General features: G+C 62.7%; 3 protein-coding genes across 6 annotated transcripts in view; 2 read left to right on the top strand and 1 right to left on the bottom strand.

Moving 5' to 3' along the window:
• The first annotated feature begins 95 nt into the window (after nucleotides 1–95).
• Aprt (adenine phosphoribosyltransferase) lies at nucleotides 96–2,329 on the top strand. Its single transcript, XM_004842673.3, has 5 exons — nucleotides 96–244; nucleotides 361–467; nucleotides 1,445–1,578; nucleotides 1,794–1,872; nucleotides 1,977–2,329. Exons 1-5 carry the CDS (start codon nucleotides 165–167, stop codon nucleotides 2,117–2,119), a joined length of 543 nt encoding a protein of 180 aa, XP_004842730.2. The 5' UTR covers nucleotides 96–164; the 3' UTR covers nucleotides 2,120–2,329.
• A 487-nt stretch (nucleotides 2,330–2,816) lies between these two features.
• On the bottom strand, nucleotides 2,817–9,339 carry Cdt1 (chromatin licensing and DNA replication factor 1). 3 transcript variants are annotated; one of them, XM_004842676.3, is made up of 11 exons: nucleotides 7,155–9,339; nucleotides 6,605–6,733; nucleotides 6,383–6,531; nucleotides 5,829–6,026; nucleotides 5,597–5,742; nucleotides 5,363–5,463; nucleotides 4,951–5,139; nucleotides 4,527–4,664; nucleotides 4,252–4,453; nucleotides 3,587–3,783; nucleotides 2,817–3,261 (listed from the first exon to the last, which is right to left on the bottom strand). In XM_004842676.3, the coding sequence occupies exons 1-10, from the start codon at nucleotides 7,359–7,361 to the stop codon at nucleotides 3,620–3,622; spliced, it is 1,623 nt and encodes a 540-aa protein (XP_004842733.2). In that variant the 5' UTR covers nucleotides 7,362–9,339; the 3' UTR covers nucleotides 2,817–3,261; nucleotides 3,587–3,619. The 3 variants fall into 3 exon arrangements, with proteins under 3 accessions (XP_004842733.2, XP_004842732.2, XP_004842731.2); XM_004842675.3 differs by having other exon boundaries at nucleotides 2,817–3,783; XM_004842674.4 differs by lacking the exon at nucleotides 2,817–3,261 and having other exon boundaries at nucleotides 3,647–4,453.
• Nucleotides 9,340–15,890: 6,551 nt separating this feature from the next.
• Piezo1 (piezo type mechanosensitive ion channel component 1 (Er blood group)) overlaps nucleotides 15,891–21,618 on the top strand; it is a 50,228-nt gene continuing 44,500 nt past the window's right edge. For both annotated transcript variants that reach the window (XM_087195556.1, XM_087195602.1), the window contains exon 1: nucleotides 15,891–16,159. In XM_087195556.1, coding sequence (XP_087051682.1) covers nucleotides 16,096–16,159 — 64 coding nt within the window. In that variant the 5' untranslated portion in view covers nucleotides 15,891–16,095. The remainder of the gene's footprint in view (nucleotides 16,160–21,618) is intronic.

The following is a 21,618-nucleotide window of genomic DNA, read 5'->3' on the forward strand; positions in this document are numbered from 1 at the left end:
GGTGTCCCGCAGCCCGGAGGCGGTCTCTCCGACCCCAGCCCTTCCCACGCCCGCCCCTCCCCGCTAGCCCCGCCCCGCCCGCGTCCTCGCTGCGTCCTCACGCCCGGCCCCGCCCCGCTCGCCTCGCCCCGCCCGCCCGCCTCGGCCCCTGGGTGAACGAGGCCATGTCGGAGCCCGAGCTGCAGCTGGTGGCCCGGCGCATTCGCAGCTTCCCCGACTTCCCCATCCCAGGCGTGCTCTTTAGGTGCGGACGAGGGCTGGGCCTGCGCGGCGCCTCCGGAGCGTTGGCTCCAGGCTCGGCGTGGGGTCCTGCGGGCGGCGCCCCCTGCCAGCGCGTGTCATCACACTGTCCTTATGCAGGGACATCTCGCCCCTCCTAAAGGACCCCGAATCCTTCCGCGCTTGCATCCGCCTGCTGGCCAGCCATCTGAAGACCGCGCACGGAGGCAAGATTGACTACATCGCAGGCCAGTGCCCTTCATCCCACCGTCCCCACCGCAACCCCCTGTGCCCCCATCCTGTCGTCCCTCCGTGCGCCCCCACCGCTCTTTCCTATAGCCCGCATTGAACCAGCAACCCTTGCCCCACCTCCGACCTCTGACCTCCGACTCCTGCCCTCCCTCTTCCTGTTCGGGCTGGCCACGCCCTGCCCTGGTGTCCTGGGTCTGCTCCTCCTTCCTCTGACGCTGGTGTTGGGCTGGCACCCGGAGGGCCTGGTTCCGTGGGGGTTCCCGGTGCTCACGGGAGGGCTTCGGGTCTCAGGGGGACTTGGTAAGCCTTGGTGGGTGTAGGACTGGACCTGTTCCCTCCCGGAAGGCCTGCGGTTTTAGACCGCCTGCAGTCTTGCAGGTTCCTGGCTGCACTGCCCAGAGCTGGCTGTCCATCTCCCAGGATCTTTCACCCGGCCACCCTCCCTTCCTCCCAGGCCCTGGGCTTTCAGAGACACCCTTGAGGGCTCTGTCCCCTGTGAAAGGCCGCGCCTCCCACTGAAGGCAGAGCCCAGGAGAGGGTCGGGGAGAGCAGGTGGTCCTGTCTGGCTCACTGCCCCAAGGGAAACCGCAGCCCTACCGGGCCACCCCTCCTCACCTCCTGCCAGGACCTCCCACCCACATCCGGTGTGTAGGGCACGCTGAGCAAGCCCACCACAGCCCCGTCCGCTCGGAGACGCCCAGGCTGGCCTCGGCCTCTGCTGGGACAGGGCTCTCGGCAGGCTCTGCAGGTGGGGAGTGGCCGGGTGTCTGTGTGCCGCAGTGCACAGTGCCTGAGCTGCCAGAGGTCAGGTAACTTCTCAGTCTCGGCCCATAGGACCCACCGGGTCCAGAGGTGGAGAAGCCAGCAAGTCTGGGTGCCCCTTGTCACTGTGGGAGCTGTTTGCCCCCCCAGCCTGGCCCCCATGCTGCCATGCCACCAGCTGATGCCTAACGCCCCCTCCCCACCCCTACAGGCCTGGACTCCAGGGGCTTCCTGTTTGGGCCCTCGCTGGCCCAGGAGCTGGGCCTGGGCTGTGTGCTCATCCGGAAGCGCGGGAAGCTGCCGGGCCCCACTGTGTCTGCCTCCTATGCACTGGAATACGGGAAGGTGAGAGGGCAGGGCCAGGCCACTGACACCAGGGTTCCTTGGCCCCCCAGAGCCCCAAGTGGAGCTGCTGTGGTTGCAGTGGACTTGGGCGCTCAGAGAGGTTTCCCCACTAGGCCACGCTCACGGAGCCAGGAAATGTAAGGGCGGGATGGGAGCCAGGCCCGGTGGGGCCACATGCCAGCACCCAGGCTCGAGTGTTCACTTCCTGTCTGCAGGCTGAGCTGGAGATCCAGAAGGATGCCCTGGAGCCCGGGCAGAAGGTGGTTGTGGTGGACGACCTGCTGGCCACTGGTGGTAAGAGCCTCCCGGGACAGCCGAGGACCCGGCAGGGGTCTCAGCACCGGGGCGGGGGACTGGCGGGAGCTTCCTGGCCGTGCCAACCTCCCTCCATCCCCCAGGAACCATGTGTGCGGCCTGTGAGCTGCTGGGCCAGCTGGGGGCCGAGGTGCTGGAAAGCGTGACCCTGGTGGAGCTGACCTCACTCAAGGGCAGGGAGAAGTTGGGCCCCGTCCCCTTCTTCTCCCTCCTGCAGTACGAGTGACCTCTTCAGCCGGACCAGACAAGAAACAGTTCACCTTCGTGCCTTCAGCGACCTGCAGGGGCCACTGGCTGCAGCTGTTACTTCTGCCTGCTGAGCATCTCCTTGGTCGTAACCAGTGTCCGCAGTCCTCCCAGGCCGCCCCATGGGTTCCAGAAGTGCCAGGGCTGGGCAGAGCCACAGGCAGACAAACTAATAAACAGCTTTTCTACACACGGCGTTATCCTCTGGGCCACAGCACAGAGCCAGACTCCGTTGGGCCTTGGTCTCCCCGCTGGCAGCCCCAGCCAGGACAGGTGCGGCAGGGCAGTGCGCTGCACCCGTTTCATGGCTGTGCCCTCCTGGAGGGACGGCAGGCTGGGGGAGCCAAGCCCATTCTGCAGGGGAGCAGATCCCATCAGCAGGCAGCACAGGGTCACATAGGACTCATCCCCATGGGGCCAGGGTCGCCTCCCTGGCCTCCCATTGTGGCCCAACACGTGACTGCACTTGTGGCCTGGCAGGCCAGTTCCTTCTGCAGGTCCTGTGCCTCTGGCAGCCTGGCCCTGCTTTAGGACTGTGGTGACACCAGGCTACCTGGGTAAGCCAGGGCCCCTCTCCACCTCATGAAGTGCTGTCACCTAAACTCAATACTGCCAACAGCCCACACACAAGATCTTCCGTCTCCCACCATAGCAGAAACAGCACTGAAAGGCAGTCGTCTTGGTAGCAAAATTTTATTTACGTCTTACATGTCAGGTTTTATAAAAAGCCAGCTAGATTAGGAAATAGGTTCTCCTTCCAAGGCCTTAGGTATTTGAAGCTTGAAAAGGTTAAATTAGAAATAAGCAAATCAAGCAGTCCTGCGGTGGATCCTACTGAAATACTGTTTCAGAAACTGTAAAGGAGCTTAAGTTTGGCAGGTTTTCTTAGCATAAAACCTAGAAAACTACAAGCTCTCTTCACTCTACAGAGGAGTCTGACCTCTTGCTGCCCGGCAGAACCTTTTCATCCAGCCTGCCCAGAGGCCAGCGCCCCCTGGTGGTGAGACATCTCTTGCAGGAAGATCGAGCTAGTGTAGCGCTGGCAGCTCTGGGTCACTGCTGAACTCAGCCTGGACCTGGGCCTTGGCCCCAGGCAGGACCCAGAAGAGGCCTTGAAGTAGCCTGTAGTGGAGGGGAAGCCCATCAAGCCTGTGGGTGGACGTCAAAATGTCCCCGCCACGAGGTCACAGTTCACAGGCTCCAGGACCAGGACGTGGATGGAGGGGACCAACCACACTGCCAGCTGTGCACAATGCTACTTCTGTGCAACCCACGAGGCCCTGGGCCCCCTTCCCAGCCTCTGGCAGTGCTCAAGGCAGGCAGCAAAGACAGTCCCATGGGGACAGACGTCACTGACAGTGCACAAGACCCCAGGAGTCCACACTGGCTGGAGGCCCTGGTCATGCAGCCTGTGGCCCTCGGGACAGTGCAGGAGTGAAGGAGGCACCTTGGGCTCCTGTGCCGGTCCTCGGTGGCTGGCTCACTGCCCCTCCTCAGTGTGGGCCTGGTGGGCCAGCCGTGCAGTGATGCTGGCCAGGTTGGCAGCCTTGTCCAGCTTGATGTAAGTGCTGGTGCGGATGCGGTGCAGGCTGAGCCAGTCAGGCAGCAGCTCGCTGAGGAGCAGCAGGTGCCTCTCCATCTCCCCTGCAGAGTGAGGCGGGTGAGTCCACAGGTCGGCCCAGCCCCCAGCTCCCACCTCCCAGCAGGGCTATGGCAGCAACAGGGCACCCTTGGGCCGGGGCCAAGCTACTTGAGTGTCTACTGTGTGCACCACTTCCTTACAGGAGCCAGAATCCCCAGGGTGCTTTTCAGGAAGGGACGGGCGGGGGACCCTTCACTGAAGCCCGAATGCAGAGCTGGGTCCCCAGCCTTGAAAGCCTCGGGCAGACCATGCCTGTGGTCTGGGAGGAGAGGACACGGGTAAGGAGTCAGGAGTCTGTCCCAAGGCCCACAAGGACAGCAGGTTTGCAAGGCCCCGGGGAGGCTGCAGAGCAGGTAGGTGCCCTGGAGGCCACTGCCCACACACATAGCAGGCGCCCTGTGGGCATCGGGTGCATAGACACCCTGGTCGGGACCCTGCCCACCCTGGACTCCTCCCTGACCCACGCATACCCAGGCTCAGGGCAGCACGGCAGCTGCCCACCATCCTGGTGCAGGCCACCTCCATGGTGAGTGCGGGCTTTCTCTCAGACACGAAGACACCGCGCAGCACGCGGGCCAGCTCGGGCAGTCGCTGCAGCCGCTGCAGCCGCAGCTCGTGCTCCGGGCAGCGCGTCATCTGCGCCAGCTGTTTCTGGGCCTCCTTGGCACGGATCTGCAGTGGATGAGGTTAGCATGGCAGGCCACCTCGAGCCCCCACCATCCTGTCACTGTCACCATGGACTCACCCGCTCCAGCAGGGCCTGGGGCACACCCTTCAGGGCGCTGGGCGGGCCGGCAGGGCTGGCTGGCAGGGCCGGGCCGGGGGATCCAGGGCTGCCGGGCTCCGCTGCACACAGTGCTGCGTGACACAACGCCTTCTCCATCTGCAGGTGAGCACAGATCAGAGGAGACAGCAGAGGGGTGCTGTGTGCCTGCTCCGGCTCTGCCCAAGGCCACCCAGGTCTCCAGGAGTCTCTGCCTCAGGACCGGGCACAACGCACAGGGCACCCAGGAGCCGCTCCTGGGGGAGGCAGCGGATATGGGAGGCCCAGCTTCTGAGCATGGGCTCATTCCATCCCTCTCTGGGCCACTACCCAGGAGGCACCACAGGTCTTGTCAGGCCACCCGCTGCCCCCAGGAGAAGGGCTGAGTCAGCCCGGCCAGCCTCACCCTGGGCGACATCAGGCTTCGGGCGCGGGCCAGCACCTCCTGGGCACTGGTGAGCTGCTCCGTGGTGGGTGGCTGGGGCAGCTCAGCAGGCTCGATGTCAGGCACCTCATCCACGTTGAAGCGCGGGTGCCAGCGCGTCAGCTGGTCCTCAGGCACAGCCATGGGGGGGGTCAGGGAGGCGAGGAAGGCCTGTAGGAGGAGAAGCAGGTGACTGCCTGGCTCACTCTGCCAGGTAAGGACACACACTGCCCACCTAGCACACACATGGTACTGATGAAACGTCACCGAACGCCTCGAGTGTGAGGTCAGCCCCGAGCTTACCAGCTCCGGCCCACTGTCCAGGGAGGCGGCACTGCCCTTCCCCACCCGCAGCCCACCCAGCCAGGCAGGACAGGGCCCAGCGGCTGCTCACCTTGTGGTGCTCCTTGACCCGGTTCACCAGGTTCTGGCTGAAAACCTGTCGCCGCTGCAGCAGGCGTGAGGCTGTGAGCTGAGGCACGGCGCCACCAGGCTCTGTGGGGAAGAGTACAGGCTGAGCCCTGGTCCAGGCCCGCCCAGCCACCCTCCGCAAAACCTGGGCTGCAGGTGAGGAAACTGGAGGCCGAGGAGTGAGCACAGGGGAGGCGAGGCCGTGGCCAGCACTCACCCTGGCCCAGCAGTGGCTCTATGGTGAGCTGGTAATCAGACTTCTTGACACTGTCCTTGAAGGTGGGGACATTGCGCTCCTGGCGGAAGCAGTAGGACATCGGATACACAGTTTTGATCTGGCCCACGTTGCGCTCCTCGAAGCGCCTACAGGAGGAGACTGGGTCAGGAGGAACCAGGCAAGGCTGGCTGTGGATACGAGAGAAGACTGAGCCTCCCCATGGACCACTCACTTGCGCATCATGTCCTGGACCCCCCCCTTGACCTTGGCAAAGGTCGCAGTCTCGGAGCGGTTGTGGAGCATGCCCACAATGGTGTCCATGCTTCGAAACATCTCGGCCAGCACCTGGTACTTGTAGGGCAGCACAAGGCCTGGTGGGCCGGGCTGGGCCAGGGCATGGAAGCGTTGGTAGGCAGGCGTCTTCTGGCCACTGTTGGGAGGGAGCCAGCTTCAGAGAAAGCACTGGCCACCCCACCTCCAGGTCCCAGCAGCAGGGAATGTGGCCAGGGACCCTCAGCCAGAGGCTCAAAACCACACAATTCACGAAACCCTGGTGTGACTCCACCTGTGGGAAACAGCCCTAGGGAAGGGGCACAGATATGCCTCGGCCACACCTCACCCCACACCCAGCCAGCTTCCTCTGCGCCAACACTGGGCATTCACCAGCCTCGGGCTGTTGCGGGCATCTGGAGCCAGCAGGGTCAGGAGTGACTGCCCCTCAGTGGGAGGACGTGGACTTGCGCCAGCCGGTCTTCTGCTAGCTCCCTGGCCCTGCCCAGGACTCACCATGGCTGCTCCTGGAGGTTGGCCTCCGGTGGGCTGGGTTCCTCAGCACCCTCCTGAGGCCTGGCCCTCAGTGCCTGGACGCGTGTGCCCAGCTCCCGTGCACGCTGAAGGCACACCTGGAGCTCAGAGAGGGTGTCCTTTGAGGGGACCTGGGGACACAGGGCGCGTCAGGTGGCCACGCTCCGCCGGCCCTCCCCCACCTGCCTCGTCCAGCCTTCTCACCTTGTCCTGTGGGGCTGCGGGGAGGGACAGCTGGCCTGCTGGTGCAGGAGCGGAGGTTTTCTTGATCTTCTTGACCGGCGAAGGACAGGCAAGGGAGCTGAGGGTGGCTGGGGAACTGGGACAGGAGTCCTGGTAGGAAGGAGGCCACAGGTGAGACGTGACTGAGTCCAGGGTGCACCTGGCCTACAGAAGCGTAGCCAGGTTTTCAGCAAGCGGCCATGGAGGCAGGCAAGGTTGTGGGGCTCCCGTTGGCGAGAACTTTGCTGAGCCCACCTTGCCCACCCAGCCTGTTCACCCCTGGTCTGGCCCCTTCCAGGGCTGACCCTCACCTACCCTCCCGGTAACCTGGGCTTTGCCAGCAGGCAGTCAGATCCTGATTCAGACCTTCGGGCCTCTTCCTGTGTCGGGAGCTACGGCCCCAGTCCTTCCCTCCCACGCACCCCCTCTGCACCTCACCTGCAGGTGTGGCCGTGCAGGAGCCGCCCCGCGCCCTCAGCGCCCCTTCCCAGTCTCCCCCAATTCGGCCCCCGCACGATCCCCCCGGCCTCACCACGTCCCGAAGCCGCAGTCTCCGGCGCGCGGGCGGCGCGGGCTGCTCGCCCCCGGACGCAGCGGGAGGACGGGCGCGCTTGCGGCTGCTGCCCGGGCCGGGGGCGGGCCGGGCAGGGCTCGGGGTGCGGCAGGCTGCCTTGACCCGCGGAGCTGCAGACCCCGGGCGGCGGCAAGCGAAGAAGTCGGTGACCCGGCTCTGTGCCATTGCGAGATCAGGGCGCGCGCGGTTTAGCGCCGGTTTCGCGCGGTTTTCTATCAGCTCCGCCCCATCCGGGCCCCACCTTCCGGCAGAGCGCCCGGGATAGGAATGGGCGCGCCCAGCGCCTGCGCCGTTGTGACAGGGTCCTAAGCCCGCTGCACATGCGCTGACCTAGCCCTGCCGGGCCGCACCCTCTGGCCGAGCCCGGAGGCGGAGAAATGGCGCGTCGAACGCCTGCGCGCTAGCGCCGAGGCGTGCAGTCCAAGCCCTGTGCGCGGGCCGACGTGGATGTGCAGTGCCCCCGCGCCGCTCCCTGAACGGGCTCCTCGCCAGGGCGCGAATGGAGGCCGAGTAGCGGAAGCGGCCGACGGCAGGGGTCCCGACCAAGGAGAGACAAAGAAACTGGGTCCAGAAAAGCCGAGGTTTAAAAGACAAGACGGGCGGAGCCCAGAGCTCCCCCGGCCTGGGCTCCCTCCCGCGGAGGCCCTGCCCCGGCCGCTCCGGGCAGGAGGGCAGGCCGAGGGCCTCTGCTGCGACTCCGCGTCTTCTGCGAGGAGAATGAGCTGTGCTTATCTAAAACAAAACTACGTCAGTTGGGTAATGCGATTGGAGCTTGCAAAATAACCAGCGCGAGGACCTGGCGATGGTGCCGGCTGGGGAGCTCCTGGGCTGTTCAGGGTAAAGAGCCGTGGGAATAGGGATGTGCCTCGGTGGCGGAGCACTTCCCTGGCACGCGCGATGCCCTGGGTTCGCACCCCAGGGGCTGCAGAAACAAAACCGAACAACAGTGTAAGAGGCCAGGGGAATGTAGCTCAGTGGTTCCACCGCAAGCGCAGGGTCCCGAGTTCGATCCCTGGTACCAACCCCCCCCCCCCAATAAAACAAAACCACCAAAAACACAAAGGCAGTGTAAGACAAATCAGCACTTTTAAGGGCTACATTTTGTTAGTTTTGTTTTGATACGTATACTCTGGGTCACCATGTAAAATGTGGGGGGTTTTGTTTTTGAGACGGTCTGGCTGTGTAGTTCAGGCTGAACTCACTATGTAACCCTGGCTGGTCTCGGCCTCTCAAGTGCTGGGATCACAGGCGTGCGCCACATTGCCCCATTTAAAATGTGTTTCTTAAAACAGGAATACCTGCAGGTGTGCCCCCTTGCTAGAACACTGCCTAGTGTGGAGGAGGGCCCGGGTTCAATCCTCAGCTCCCCCCCAAAAAAACCCCAGAAATTGGGGGCAGGATTTGGCCTAGAAGGAACATACAGTTTCTGGGGTGATGGAAATGGTGCATATGGTGACACCTTAGGGCTACCTAGGTGTGGACTTAATTGAGGGCCCATTAAAATTTGTACATTTCACTGTGTAACTTCGTATAAACTCTGACTATAAACAAACATTGAGCTCCAGTCAGTGACATGCATACTGAAGCACCTTTAGAAGCCGCATTGGTCTGATGCTGAAATACATCAAATAAGATGGGCAGCCGGGTGTGGTGGCGAATACCTGTAATCTCAGCAGTTGGGAGGCTGAGGCAGGAGAATCACCAGGAGTTCAAGGCCAGCCTGAACCACATAGTGAGATCCTGTCTCAAAAAATAGTTTGTAGGGCTGGGGATTAGCTCAGTGGTTTCATCGCCTACCTCGAAAGCTCAAGGTCTTGAGTTCGATCCCGGTAACTGCCCCCCCCCAAAATAGTTTGTAATAGCCAGGTGTAGTGGCACACCATGTAATCCTAGCAGTTGGGAGGCTGAAGCAGGATAATTGCCTTGAATTCAAGGCCAGCCTGAACTACAAAAAGAGACCCTGCCTCAAAAATGAAAAGGATTGTAGGGCTATGATGGGAGCTTAAGTTACAGACTCAGCCTCTCCACAGAGGCCTTTATACATCTTTCCTCCTGTGGCCCCTACTCCTTGCTCCACATTTGCAAAATGAGGCAGAGACAGCCAGGCCTAATCACAAGCAGCTGTTTCAGTATCTGGCTCCTGACTCCACTGTTGCCCGGCCCTGCCCCACAGATAAGCCCTGGGGACAGAGATGCCACTAGCAGCATCTCATTTCTCTCCCACTGCCCTCTCCAGCCAGACCAGAGTGTGGTTCTGGGCTCCCAGAGCTGACCCCAGGATACCAGAGGGGCAGGAGGGGCAGCTGCTGTTGCTCTTGCACCCTGGACCCCACCAGCAGGATGAAGGGAGCCCTGAGGAGCTGGGTCTGAGGACCATCCACAGGCCTGCAGAATCCAGAACACAAGTCTGAGATCCATCCGCCCTCGGGGGTGTCGGGTTTAGGAGCATTGGAAGCTTAGGACTTGGGGTGTGGCCAGCCTTTGCACCTCAGCACCAGCAGTCAGGACCCTAAGGACCTGCCTCAGTGCCCGGGCTGAGCGTGCATCCTGGTGGCTCAGAGTGCAGCCATACAGACTGTCCCGTCTGTAACATCCACCTCGGAGCCCACGTCTTTGGAGTGACCTTGGCCTTGGAGACCCCTCAGAAAGCTGCCTTGATCTGGTACAGTAGCGGGGTCTAGGGCCCACTTTCCCCTGGACCCTGCCTCCCAGTCACAGCTGATTGGACAAGAGGTGCGAAGCAGAGCCAATCAGGCGCTGTTCTGGAACCAAGCTTGGGGGCAGCTTTGCCTATCTCTGGGGTGGTCAGCTCTACCACCTGTGTAGCATGTGGCCCCAGAGGCAGACAGAAACTGTTAGGCCGGTTGTTTTAAGTAGGTTCCAACTTGGTTTTTTGGGAGGCCAAAAAGCTCTTCATAGTGCTCTGGATTTTTATGAACTACCTGATGCTCTCCCATGCATTTGCCTTTTTTGCTTAAAATGCCTCTGGCTGTTTCTTCTTGCAATCCAAAGGCCCTTGATTAAAGCATGGTCATAAAGGTAAATCCATATAAGGCCACATTAATAGAAATACACAGTGTAGAATAGAGAAGGTGAACACCCTTGGCTGCTCACCTGGTCCAGGTCCCACCCACAAGGTCCTCGTGACTATGGGTGTGGAGTGCCCAGAGCGCACAGTCTGGTAGGAGTCCTCAGGGGAGACTGATGGCAGAGGGGCGAGAGTCCGTGTCGGGACTGGGAGTGTGGGTCTGGCACGGGGTTCGCCTAGCTAGCACGCATAGGGGCCAGGGTTCCATCCCGAGGACTGCCAAGAACCGTGTCTGGACACCTGCCCCACAGAAAAGGAGAATTGACGAGTGCCCACCAGGAGACTGGCTTCTGAGGGCCCACTATGGGTCAGGGCACTGAGAGGCAGCTGTGTACCAGGCTGAGAACGGGAAGCCACCATCGTCACTGCCATGATCACCATCACTGCCACCATCCACACGATCAGCACTGTCACCGTCACCGCTGTCTTATCTGTGCTCAAGTGGACAGAATTGCCAGAGGTCCTGAGTTGGACCCACACCTCATGCTGTCCTCCCCAACTTCTCTCAAGCCCATCCTGGTCCCCCGAGTCTCCCGCCCAGTGCTACTGCTGCTCAGTGTGAGTGACTCGAAGTCCCCTCGCCTGCTGCGTCCTGGTGCCGTTCACTCAGGCCCGTGATGACCACTACCGCGTCTGCCAGCATCCCCCTGTGGGGGCCTCTTGGCGCCTCTGTGAGGTGCACCGTGTGCTCCGGGGCCGGACGCCTTCCCAGCCTCCCTCGGAGTGAGCCTCTCAGTCCCCAGCGTGGGCAGAGAAGAGGAGGGGACTCAAGGGGCACAGCTGGGGAGCTTGGCCCGCACCAGGTCCCCCAGAGCCATCGGTCACCTGCAGCCCAAGGGAGCTTTTCAGGGCCTCGGCTGTGACCAAGCTGTGGGGAGCACCTGGGCCTTGACCAGCACCTGCCAGACAGCCTTGGACCCTTGCACGGACCGGCACCGGGGGAGGTCAGAGAGGCTGCTGCCGCTGCCCGTGGGAGTGACCCAGGACCCCGCCTCTCCCAGGCCCCCGCTTCCCTTGTCTGTGCCAGGAGCCCCTGGAGCCTGCTCAGGCCTGGAGGGGCCTGTGCCGCCCACTCTCTCCATGCTGCCCGCACAGCCCTCGGCACACCTGGCTCAGAGTCCGAGTGGAGAGGGCTCACGTCGCCCCAGTCCCACCAAGGGCACCCAGCCCTGCTGTGTCCAATGGTGACATGGAAGGTGGTGGCTACTGAGAAAAGAATAGGAGGGCCAGGGGCTTAGCTCCATGGCACCGGGTCTGCCTCGAAAGTGCGAGGCCCTGAGTTCAATCCTCGGTACCCCCCAAAAATCGGGCACAACAACTTCAATACTGTTGATTTTACCTGTTACATTCAGCATGTTGTCTCTTAGCACATAGTTAATATGAAGTTGGTTAGTATTTCGCATTTTTCTCATCGCTGTCTTCCTAATTACCACCACCATCATCTCCATCCCACCTCATCGTCACAATCACTGGGTGCTAGTGACTGAGTCTTCGCGATCGAGTGTGTGTCCCGGCCCGGGGCCCCTGTGCCCCCCCGCCGTGCGGGTGTCTCCCTCCAGCAGGCCTCCTTGTGGTGCCCTCTTGGGATGACTCTGAAGGTCTGTGCCCAGCCAGGGGTGAGCCAACCCCCTCGGAGGGCAGGAGGACTCGGCTGGTGAGACGTCACCCCCAGCGCTCACTGAGCGGCCACCACAGGCTGTGCTATGGAGCCCAGGGTGTTGGGAGCTTGGAGGGGTGATTTAAGGTGAGCAGGCCAGTACTGCCTCTCAGGGGCACCTGTGAGCCAGACACAGGTGCACACCCGCAATCCCAGCTACTCCAGAGCCCGGAGCAGGAGGGAGTGCGAGTTCGGGGCCAGCCTGGGCAGCTCAGGGAAGCCTGGTCTCGAATTGAAAATAAGCAAGCCTGGGGATGTGGCTGGGTGGCTCGGCACCCAGGGCTGGAGAAGGGTGGGATTCAGCCTCCAAGGTCTGGGACAGGCTGGTGACGCTCCAGGGAGAAGCCCTGCAAGGTCTTTGTGCCCGTGGGACTTTGTGTCATCCCCAGGAACCAACCTGACGAGAGGTGAGCCCAGGAAGGGGTCAAGGGCACGCGACCTGCCTGGTGACTGCTGCCATGACCTGCACCCCGGCTCCAGCCCCAGCTCCAAGGGCCCGCAGGTCAGCTGCTGGCCCCGAGACCCAGCGCCTCCACACAGGCTTCACCAGCGTCAGGCCGTGCTGGAGACAGGCAGCCCCCAGAGCCTGGGAACAGCAGGCAGGACGTGCCCAGGCCTGGCACCCAGCGAGCACCGCCCAGAAGCAGGGCTCTGGGGGCTGGGTGTGAGGTGGGGAGCAGCTAGAGAGGCAGAAAGGACAGCGGAAGTCCTGACTGCAGGAAGAGTGAGCTTCCAACCCAGTCGAAGTCACTCAGCATCTATGTCCAGTTCCCGGCCAAAATTCCGCAGGACACGACAGGCCATTAATTGGCTTAATCAAGAAAGCAAAGAGCAGGCCCTGGGGGTGGGCCACCTTCCTCCCGGGTTTCCACAGCCTCAGGAGAAGCATAAATGTCCCCAGTTCCAGAAAATAAGGTCAGTCCCCCCCGCCTTTCTCTTCCTCTTCTCTCACTGCCTCCTGTACTTTTGAATTTCTCCCTAATAAACTGTGCCCATGCTTCTTACTGATGAGCCCTGAAAGTTCTCTTTTGTTTGTTAGTTTGTTTTTTGAGACAGGTTCTTGCTATATATAGCCCAGGCTGGCCTCAAATTCGAAGTGATCCTCCTGGCTCAGCCTCCCGAGTGCCGGGATTACAGGCATGCGCCACGACACCTGGCCTGAAAATTCTTTTCCTTTCTTGGGAGTCAGGAACCTGCAAACTGATTCTGTGGGTCGATAGGTCAGGTTCCTATCTCAGCTTCAGGAACCTCCTGGAATGCAGCGACAGCAGGAGAGAGGAAGGCCTAGGGCATTTGACTGTGGTTGCACCAGCACATTTGGAGGTGACCAAGGGATGTCTGTGGGCAGAGGTCTGCGATGGACGACTCCTCATATAACCGTGGGACCAGGGTGGAAACGGTGGCGGCCCTGTGAGGCACTTGGCACTATGAAGAGTGAGAACATCCTCCTGAGGCTGGAGGGGACAGCGGCACCAGGTCCATGAGGGAGGGTAGGGCTGGCAGCTGCCTCCTGCTCCTGGAGGAGGGGCAGGGATGGAGCGGCAGGGAGGACCTTGGGTGATGGGCGGAGGCCCGGGCCCTGGTGCAGCAGCCTGCAGCCCCTCTCCTCACCCTGTGGCGGGACCCGTGGGTCTGTCCTGAGCCCGTGAAGCCTCCACACGCCCCTGCTGAGCGCCTCGGGCCCCAGGGCTGCCACCCTCCACTGCCACACGGGTCAGGTCTTGGGCTCAGGGGCGACTCCCACAGCAGCACAGGTGCCAGGGAGGCCGGGTGCTTGCCCTATCTTGGGCGGAGCCGTCAGGTGCCGCTCTGCTCCTGAAGGTCCTGTGCGAGAGGCTCTGCTGCCTGCAGCCGTTCCCGGGTGGTCAGGTGTTTCTTCTGATAAGGATGAACTCCATCGGCAAGCCCCACTCGGACGGGGTGAGGGGCAGGCCCCGGCAGCCAGGGTGGAGGGGTCAGGGGAGCAGGCGTGGCCAGCGCCCTGGACAAGGGGTCTGGTCCTCATCCTGCACCTCGAGGATAACCGATCTTCCTTGCCCCCGCTCTCTCAAACCCAGGGCCAAGCATGCCAGGCCAGAGCTCTGCCACTGAGCCACACTCCAGCCCGGCAAGGACCAGGAGTCTGGGCACAGGCACTGCGGGAAGCAGCTCGAGGTGCAGGGCCGGGCAGGCCAGGGAGGCCACCAGGGTTGCTGCCTCCATGGCCCTGTGAGTACCACACGCCCTTCCAAGGGGCAGCTCTGCCTCCCACTGAGCACGGAGCTCGGGGAAGCGGGCACTGTGGGGTGGCCAAGGGCCTCACTGCCTGTGAGCACAGCCAGACCCTGCACCTCTGTGGGGGCGCTAAGTGGTGGGTGGGCCCTGGGGAGCATCTGAGTCAGAGCCCCAGGGGCCCCCAGACTTGGGGGATTGCTGGTTAGAGCCCAGAGAGACATCCAGACACCTTAGGTGCCACAGCCCAGGGTGGTGACTGCACAGCTTTTAAGGGTCCTCAGGGGAGGGAGTCCCCAAGTGTTCAGGAACAGGAGGGAGCCTGGTGCAGTGGCAGATGCCTGTGATCCCGGTGCTCTGGGAGGCGGAGACAGGAGGATCACAAGTTCAAATCCAGCCTGGGCAGCTTAGTGACTTAGTGAGACTCTGTCTTAAATTTTTTTTAAAAAAGGCTGGGGTGGAGCTCATGGCCCCTGGGTCCTGGGTTCAATCCCCAGCACTGCAAAAATAAAGAAGTGGGTAAATAAAAGATAAGGAGGAACTGGCATCCCCAGGGAGGTGTGGCAGGCCCTAGGTGCTTGGACAGCAAGGCAGGGTGTGGCCGCCTGGGACCCTCACCCCTCACGGGGAAGGGAGGGCTCCCGCCCTTCTCTGCTCCTGCCCAAGCTCCCCAGGCACACCAGGCTTCTTTACATGGCCCAAGGGGAGTGGACCCCCGGAGGGCCGGGGCCAGCGGGAGTCGAGGAGTCTGTTCCCCAGCCTGCTCTGGGAAGGCTCCCGGCAGGAGCGGGGGCTGCAGGGAGGCCAGGCCTTGCTGGGTCCAAACATTGTATCCCGCGGCGTTTAGGCTTGATTCTCTGTAGCCGCTACTTAGCACTGGCTGCTGGAGTTATTCATCCTCTGCTACTTTAAAAATCTCTGGACACACATTCCCCACCTTTGAAGAGCTCTGCAGGGAGCCGGCCGCCTTCTCACTTTGCAGGAACATTTTGGACGCAGACAGACTCCGCTCTCCTCTCACTCTCGAGCTGGCCAGCGATCAAAGCCAGGCTTCCCAGGAGGTCTGCGTTTCTGGCTTTCGGGAAAGGGAAAAGCTGGCGGTCAGGGCTCCAAGTCGCTCCTGATCCTCAAGGCCCTGCTCCCGCCGCAGCCGAGTCTGAGTCTGGCATCGTGGACTGAGCGCAGCCGGCCGTCCGGCCCCTTCTCCTTCTCCTTTCTGCCCACTTCACCGGTGGATGGAGCCCAACTTTGGTGGCCCGGGCGAGGTGGGCTCAGACCTGGCCTCTCCACTGGAGGGGACGGCAAGGTGCTCTGCTGCGGCTGCGGTCACCACCGTCCGAGGCAAAGGTATCAACAAGCCCAAGGCCCAGCTCAGACCGCACTGGACTCAGCAAGCTGGCGGCTGAGCCGTCCAGCCTCCTCCACCCTAACCACCAGGCGCTGGCGGGAGCCCCGAGCCACCCACGGTCCCCAGGGGGCGCTGCGTCCTCGCCGCTCGGGATCAAAGCGAAAGTTGCTCGGGCCACGCGGGCCGCAGTTGCGCGTGGGGGCAGCGGGGTGGTCAGGCCGGGGAGTCTGTGTCTACGCGCCCGTCCACCGCCTGCACACTCGGGGCGCAGGGCCGGAGCCGGGTCCCGGGTCGGGGGTATGGGGCCGGCGCGGCGGGGCGGGCAGGAGGGGCCGGGCCGGCCGTGGGGAGCGCGGGGCGGGACCGGGAGGGGGGCGGGCTTATAAAGCCCGGGTCAGCGGGCAGGCGGGAGCGCGGAGCTGAGGTGCGCCCAGCCGGGCTTGCAGCCGGCGGACGAGCAGGACGAGCGGGAGGAGCGGGAGGAGCAGGAGGAGCAGGCACCCCGCCGCCCCACGTGCGCCCCGCCGTCCGGCGCCATGGCGCGCAGGGCCCCGAGCGCCCGCGAGTCCCGGTAGCCGGCGGCGACCTCGGCCCCATGGAGCCGCACGTGCTCGGCGCCGCGCTCTACTGGCTGCTGCTGCCTGGCTCGCTGCTGGCCGGTGAGTGGGGGCCCGGGCCGTCCGCCGTCCGCCCGGGCGCCGCGTGGAGTCAGGGCGCGCATTCCGACGCGGGGGCGCGGGCGGGGCGTGCGCCCCGGGAGGGGCCGCGGGGAGAAGGGAGCGCCGATCTCTTTCCTCCTTCGAATTGAAGAAGAAAAGCGCAAACTTGCGTCGTGACTTCCTGACCTTCTGGGAGAAAAGGCGGCTTCCTGCCCGGAGCCGTTTAATTCGGAGCTTTCGTAGCAGAACTCGCGTCCCGCCCTGGGCACAGCCCGGGCCTGCGAGGGGGAGGCAGCCCCTCGCTGTGGAGTAGCCAGGGCTCCTCCTCCTCCTGTCCTACTTGGCCGGGCCCCAGGGGTTGTGCAGCCAGTGCCCTGGGCCCAGGCAGGGGCACCGCCAGCAGGCTCTGGCCTGGGGTGGGAGCTGGGAGTCGCCATCCCCGGCATCCGCGTCCCTGGTTGCCAACAAAGCTGTGAACCCCGATCTCCACTCTGTGCCTGCGCCCCTCTGCGCCTCGAGTGTGATTGTGAGGCAGAGCCTAGGAGACCTCCCTCCGGCCTGTGGGGAGGGGTCAGCGCCACTCCACATGCTGCTGAAGTCCTGGGGAAGTGCGGTTCCCGGTGCAGTCCGCAGGGTGGAAGTCTCCAGTCTGCTGTATCAGACCCCCGTCCACCCTTCTAGGGCCTTCGCAGCTCTGGGAGCCACGGCCCTCCCTGCTCTGGGCTCCCGGAAACCAGGGGCCAGCACAGGCCGCGCTGTGGCCACCGTCAGACTGCGTCTCATCTGGAGTGAGATGTGGGGAAATTTTCAAGGCAGGAATCAATGAAAGCCATTGAGGGTGGAAAGGAGCGGCTTGTGGGACTTCCTGGGGCCGTGGCCCTGGGTGGACCAAGCCCGCAGGGTCAGCAGGCCCACAGTGAGGGCTTGTTTTCCTCACTGCGCCTGTGGAATGGAAACGGCCAGACTACTGGGATGCCCCCACACACGGGTTTAGGACATGGGAGCCGATGAGGAAGGACAGGAAGGCCAGCTCAGGTGCAGGCTCACCTGCCTGCCTCTGCGCTCCAGGCTCAGGGACAGAATCACCGTGGGGAGGGGTCTCTTCCTGTGGGGGCTTCTCTCACAGCCACTGTCCTCAAGCAGCGTTGGCCAGATGGTAAATGTTTTCACATCACAAAATCTGGTATTTTTTCCAGTCATTAAAAGTGTAAAGACCATCCTGAGCATGTGGTGGCACCAAAACAGGCAGGGAGGCCGAAGCAGGCCAGCAGCCAGGGTGTGGGCCGAGGCCCAGGCTTCAGATGCCCCTCTTGGGCTGGGCCAGGGTGGGGAGACTGGGGGCTTCCGACCTTCTGGAGCACTTGGGGGTCCCCCCCAGCGGCGGTTCACACCCAGGCTGTGTTAGTCACCTGCAGAGCTTTCGGAAAACACTGATGACTAATTCCTGTGCTCTCACTGAATGGAATGCTGCGCCCAAATCATCTGTTCTCAAAATATGGTGCCCCTGCCATGCCCTGCCGTGGTGCCCAGCCTGGGGTCCTGGCCTCAGCATTTCTCCCTGAGCCCTGGAGCTGGTGGAGCTCTGCCTAGGACAGCTGAGAGCTTCGGGTCCCTGGCAGCTCCCGAGGGAGGGACGGGTCACTGCCTGGCCGGAGGTGGAGGTTTCCTCCCTCTGGCTCCGTGACCTGGAAACCCTGGTTCATGGCTCAGGCCTGGGGGAGGGCCCGAGTGGCCTGCGCTTGCCTGCCTGGGATTGCTACCTAAAAGGCCAGGCAGAGCGCGGCCCCACCCCCACCCAGCACCATAACCAGCCCAGCCCGGGGGATCAGGACTCAGCTGGAAGCTTCTAGGCTGCCTGACCGGACATTATGTGCTGGGTTAGGAAGGACCACACCTCCTGACTCCGGCCTGTCAGGGCAGCCGGGAACCTAAACGTCAGCCCTGGAGTAGCAGGAGCCAGGTGGTGACAGCGCAGCTCCGCTGGCTGTGGGAGACACTTGTGGTTGGCCAACGTGGCTTCTGCCCATGGGACGCTCTCACAGCATAGCCTGGGGGACGCCCACTGCAGGCACGTGCAGCGGCACCTGGGCCCGACTGATTGTCACTGCCAAGTGTCACTGTTTGCATGGGGACACATCCTCTTTTGCAGACCATTTCACCATCGCTGTTTATTGGGCGGGGTGGGCAGGGGGGTGTCTCAGGAGCCTGAGGGGCTTGTCATGGTCACTCGAGGTCCAGTCCACTGTGTCTGGCAGAGCAAGAGAGGCCAGCCCTGGCAGCAGGGATGGAGGAGGCTCGCAGTGGATGCAGCGTTTCCTGGTGCTGTCCTCGGTCTCAGAGTGCCAGAGCTTGGCTGCTGCAGAGCGGATGAAGTCTCACTTCCCTGTGAGCCCAGGGGCTCCCTGCTGAGCAGCAGCTTCCTGGGGTGGGGGGCACAGCCTCCACGCTGGGCCCAGAGACTGAATGAGTAAGCAGGACAGTGATCCAGGGCTGTGTGCGTGCGTGTGTGTGTGTGTGTGTGTGTGTGTGTGTGTGTGTGTACGATAGTGTGTGTTCAGGGGAGGGGCCGAGCCCCGCTGGGGCCTGGGGGTGGGTGGCCGTGGCTTCCCAGAGGTGGTCACTGGCACGAGAGCCTGGCTAGCTAGGCAGCTGGTCCTGCAGAGGAAGTGGGCTGGGCGGAGGTGCTGGTGCTGGTGCTGGCCCCAGCTGCTTCCTGGGCGGGTCTCCTGTACAGACATGGCACTGAGCTTCCTCCTGGGGCTCGGTGAGGGAGGGGGGGAGCCTTTTTTTTTTTTTTGGTGGCACAGGGGATGGAACCCAGGCTCCCAAGCCTGCTGCACCAGCACTTCCGCAGTGAGTTACATTCCCAGCCCTTTTCATTTTTGAGCCATGGTCTCACTTTGCCCAGGCTGGTCAGGAACGTGTGATCTTCCTGCTTCAGCCTTCCAAATAGCTGGGACTGCAGGTGTGTGTCACTGTGCCCAGCTGAGGCAAGCCTTTCGACTATGCCAGGAGCCTCCTACGGATCCCGAGCACTCCGGCTCTGACAGGCCTGGTCCATTGAAGAGAACGCCAGGCCTCTGTCATCTATTCGAGAAATATATAGATGTAGGGATAGACAGACAGACAAGTGCTAAAGCAGTCTGTACTTCCCTGTGGCGAAGAACCCAGGTGTTAAGTACGCAGCAGATGTGACATCACAGGTGCCCTTTGGGGTGCAGTGGGCTCGGCCCATCCTGTTTCTCCTTGGGCTGGCAGTGCTGACCAGGCCACCTGCTCCTGTCTGTCTCAGCCTGGGCCCCCTGCAGCCCGAGTTGGGGCTGCTCTCTGTCCCATCTGTGACGGTGGCGTCCCATAACTCCCAGAAGGCAGTTGCTGGGGAACATGAGGTGCTGTAGTTCAGCCAGAGCCAGCAGGTGGGAGGGGACAGCCTGGTGGGGAAGCTTCCCTACCTGGGCAGGGCAGGTGAGGCCTTGCCTCCGCCGACAGATGTCATGCGCCATGGGGTGGTGCAGGGGCAGAAGGTCAGGGAGGATGTGGCTGGGCGGGAGCAGGGCTGGGGCTCCGGCAACCTGGGTCACAGCAGCGGCCCCCTGGCTCTGAACCTGCCTGGCCTGCCTCTTTCTGGGCTTCAGCATCCTCCCTGCAATGAGGCCATAAAAGCTTTAAGGGCACGCAGGTCTCCAATCTCTGGTCTCAGGCAATGGCTCTCATGCCCCAGCTGGTGGCGCAGGTGGGGACAGGCAGCTGTGCTTCTGGATTCCTGGCCAGAGCCCCTGAGCGGCTTCCCAGATGTGCGCACGCCGGGCCAGGCGCTGGTCAGCAGCCAGGTCGGGCCTCCGGGGTGCTGAGTAGAAGGGGGCCACCCACTGCCAGGTCCCTGGAGCACACTGGGCTGTGCTTCCCAAAAGGGCAGCCCCGAGGAGGTCCCCAAGGCCAGCCCAGCTGCTACACACGACGCCCGTCCGGACCTCTGCTCTCTCACGGCCCCTTCTGCATTCTGCGAATGTGTCCACGCTCCGCTCACCCGGGTCTCGTGGGACGGCTCTGGGTGGCAGCCAGGAGCTGAGTCTATTGGAGGTCAGCAGTGCCGGGTGGGGGCCGGGCTCAGAGCCCCTCTGGCCAGGCTGTGGGTTCTGCAAGCCCCCTGTGCCAAGCACAGATAGGCAGAGGGGTGAAGTGCAAATGACCTTCCAGAGGGGTCCCCAGTAATGCCCTCCAAACTGAGGCCCCATAACATCTAAAAAGGGCCCCCTGGTAATACGTCTATAGCAGAGCTCCCAGCAGTGCCATCCCAAACAGGGACCCCCAGTAATGCTGTCCAAAGCGGTCACAAATGGGCTGGCCAGGCACACCTGGAGTTCATGGTTGGTTGGGATGTGGCTGGGCCAGGCTACGGCTGCCTGGCTCTGATGCTGTGGTGGCCGGGGACAGACGGGTGTGCAGGTCCACGGAGGAGGGCAGGGTGGTGTCCAGGGCCCCAGACCAGGGCCCCCAGGGATCTGACCTGGGGTGACTCCAGGGCCCAGTGCCCTTTTGCAAAGGAGGCTGGGGGCCACGGGGACAGGGTGAGTCCTGTCCCGTAGAGCAAGGGTCTGGGGGGGAGTGGAGGCTGGGGGGCCTAGTGGGGCCCCTCGACCCCCAGTTCTAGTGAGTAGCATTTTCATTACCGTCACCCTGCACCATCCACAGGCCTTCCTAGGGCCCATGGCTGTCGGAAGCCTCGATTGTGTCGGCACCCGGCGTGTGTTGTTTTCCCTTGGCTTATGCATCAGGCATGGAGATTGAGCACAGAAACTGATAGGATAGAACAATCCCAACAGCAGACTGCAATAATCGCGTTTCAAAGCTCGTCAATTGTTCATTTTTGGAATTCTCCATTCAGTGTTTCAGACTGTTGGCTGTGGACAAATGAAGCTCAAAGAAGCAGGACTCTTACACACAGCCCAGTGGGCCTGGGAAGCCCGACTCCCCAAACGGCCGAGCCTCGGTCTGGGTCCTGGGAGGCCTCGCCAGCAGGCAGGGCCTGGGGTCCAGGTCTTGGCTGAGTGTGTGTGACGCCCTCGGCAAGGGCCTTGTGGCTGAGCCGCGTCCCCTTCTCCTGTCTCTCTAGGGTCGGAATCCTGCACCCTTCTGGGCCCCTTCACTGGCACTGCCCCCCCCATTTCTGGGGTCACAACCGCACAGCCCTGCCTCTGCTCCTGCGTGTGATTCTCTGGAGCAGGTTTCCGAGGTGGGGACCCAGCCACGCCTGGGCGTGTGTCCTTCCCGAGTGCCAGCTCCCAGGTGCGAGGGGACTGGCCCAGCCTCCTGCGACCCCCGGCCCTCTGGCCCTGTGCTGGCCCCCCTTCTCTGCACCTGTACTCGAGCCTTTGCTGAGTCGGGGGGGACAATCTTTCTGGTTTTTTTTGATACTGGGGATCAAACTCAGGACCTTGCACTCGAAAGACAGGCGCCGG

This window comes from Heterocephalus glaber, unplaced genomic scaffold (genome assembly GCF_053883595.1).
Source record: "Heterocephalus glaber isolate CG9 unplaced genomic scaffold, H.glaber_assembly_v1.0 deba00000071, whole genome shotgun sequence".
Lineage (NCBI taxonomy): Eukaryota > Metazoa > Chordata > Mammalia > Rodentia > Bathyergidae > Heterocephalus > Heterocephalus glaber.

Coding starts and splice junctions, on each gene's coding strand:
- Aprt (XM_004842673.3), top strand. CDS start 165: ATGTCGGAGCCCGAGCTGCAGCTGGTGGCCCGGCGCATTCGCAGCTTC. Junction 245..360: donor ATCCCAGGCGTGCTCTTTAG/GTGCGGACGAGG, acceptor GTCCTTATGCAG/GGACATCTCGCCCCTCCTAA. Junction 1,579..1,793: donor ATGCACTGGAATACGGGAAG/GTGAGAGGGCAG, acceptor TCCTGTCTGCAG/GCTGAGCTGGAGATCCAGAA.
- Cdt1 (XM_004842674.4), bottom strand. CDS start 7,361: ATGGCACAGAGCCGGGTCACCGACTTCTTCGCTTGCCGCCGCCCGGGG. Junction 6,027..6,382: donor AACCTCCAGGAGCAGCCATG/GTGAGTCCTGGG, acceptor CCCTCCCAACAG/TGGCCAGAAGACGCCTGCCT. Junction 4,454..4,526: donor CCCAGGCCCTGCTGGAGCGG/GTGAGTCCATGG, acceptor CATCCACTGCAG/ATCCGTGCCAAGGAGGCCCA.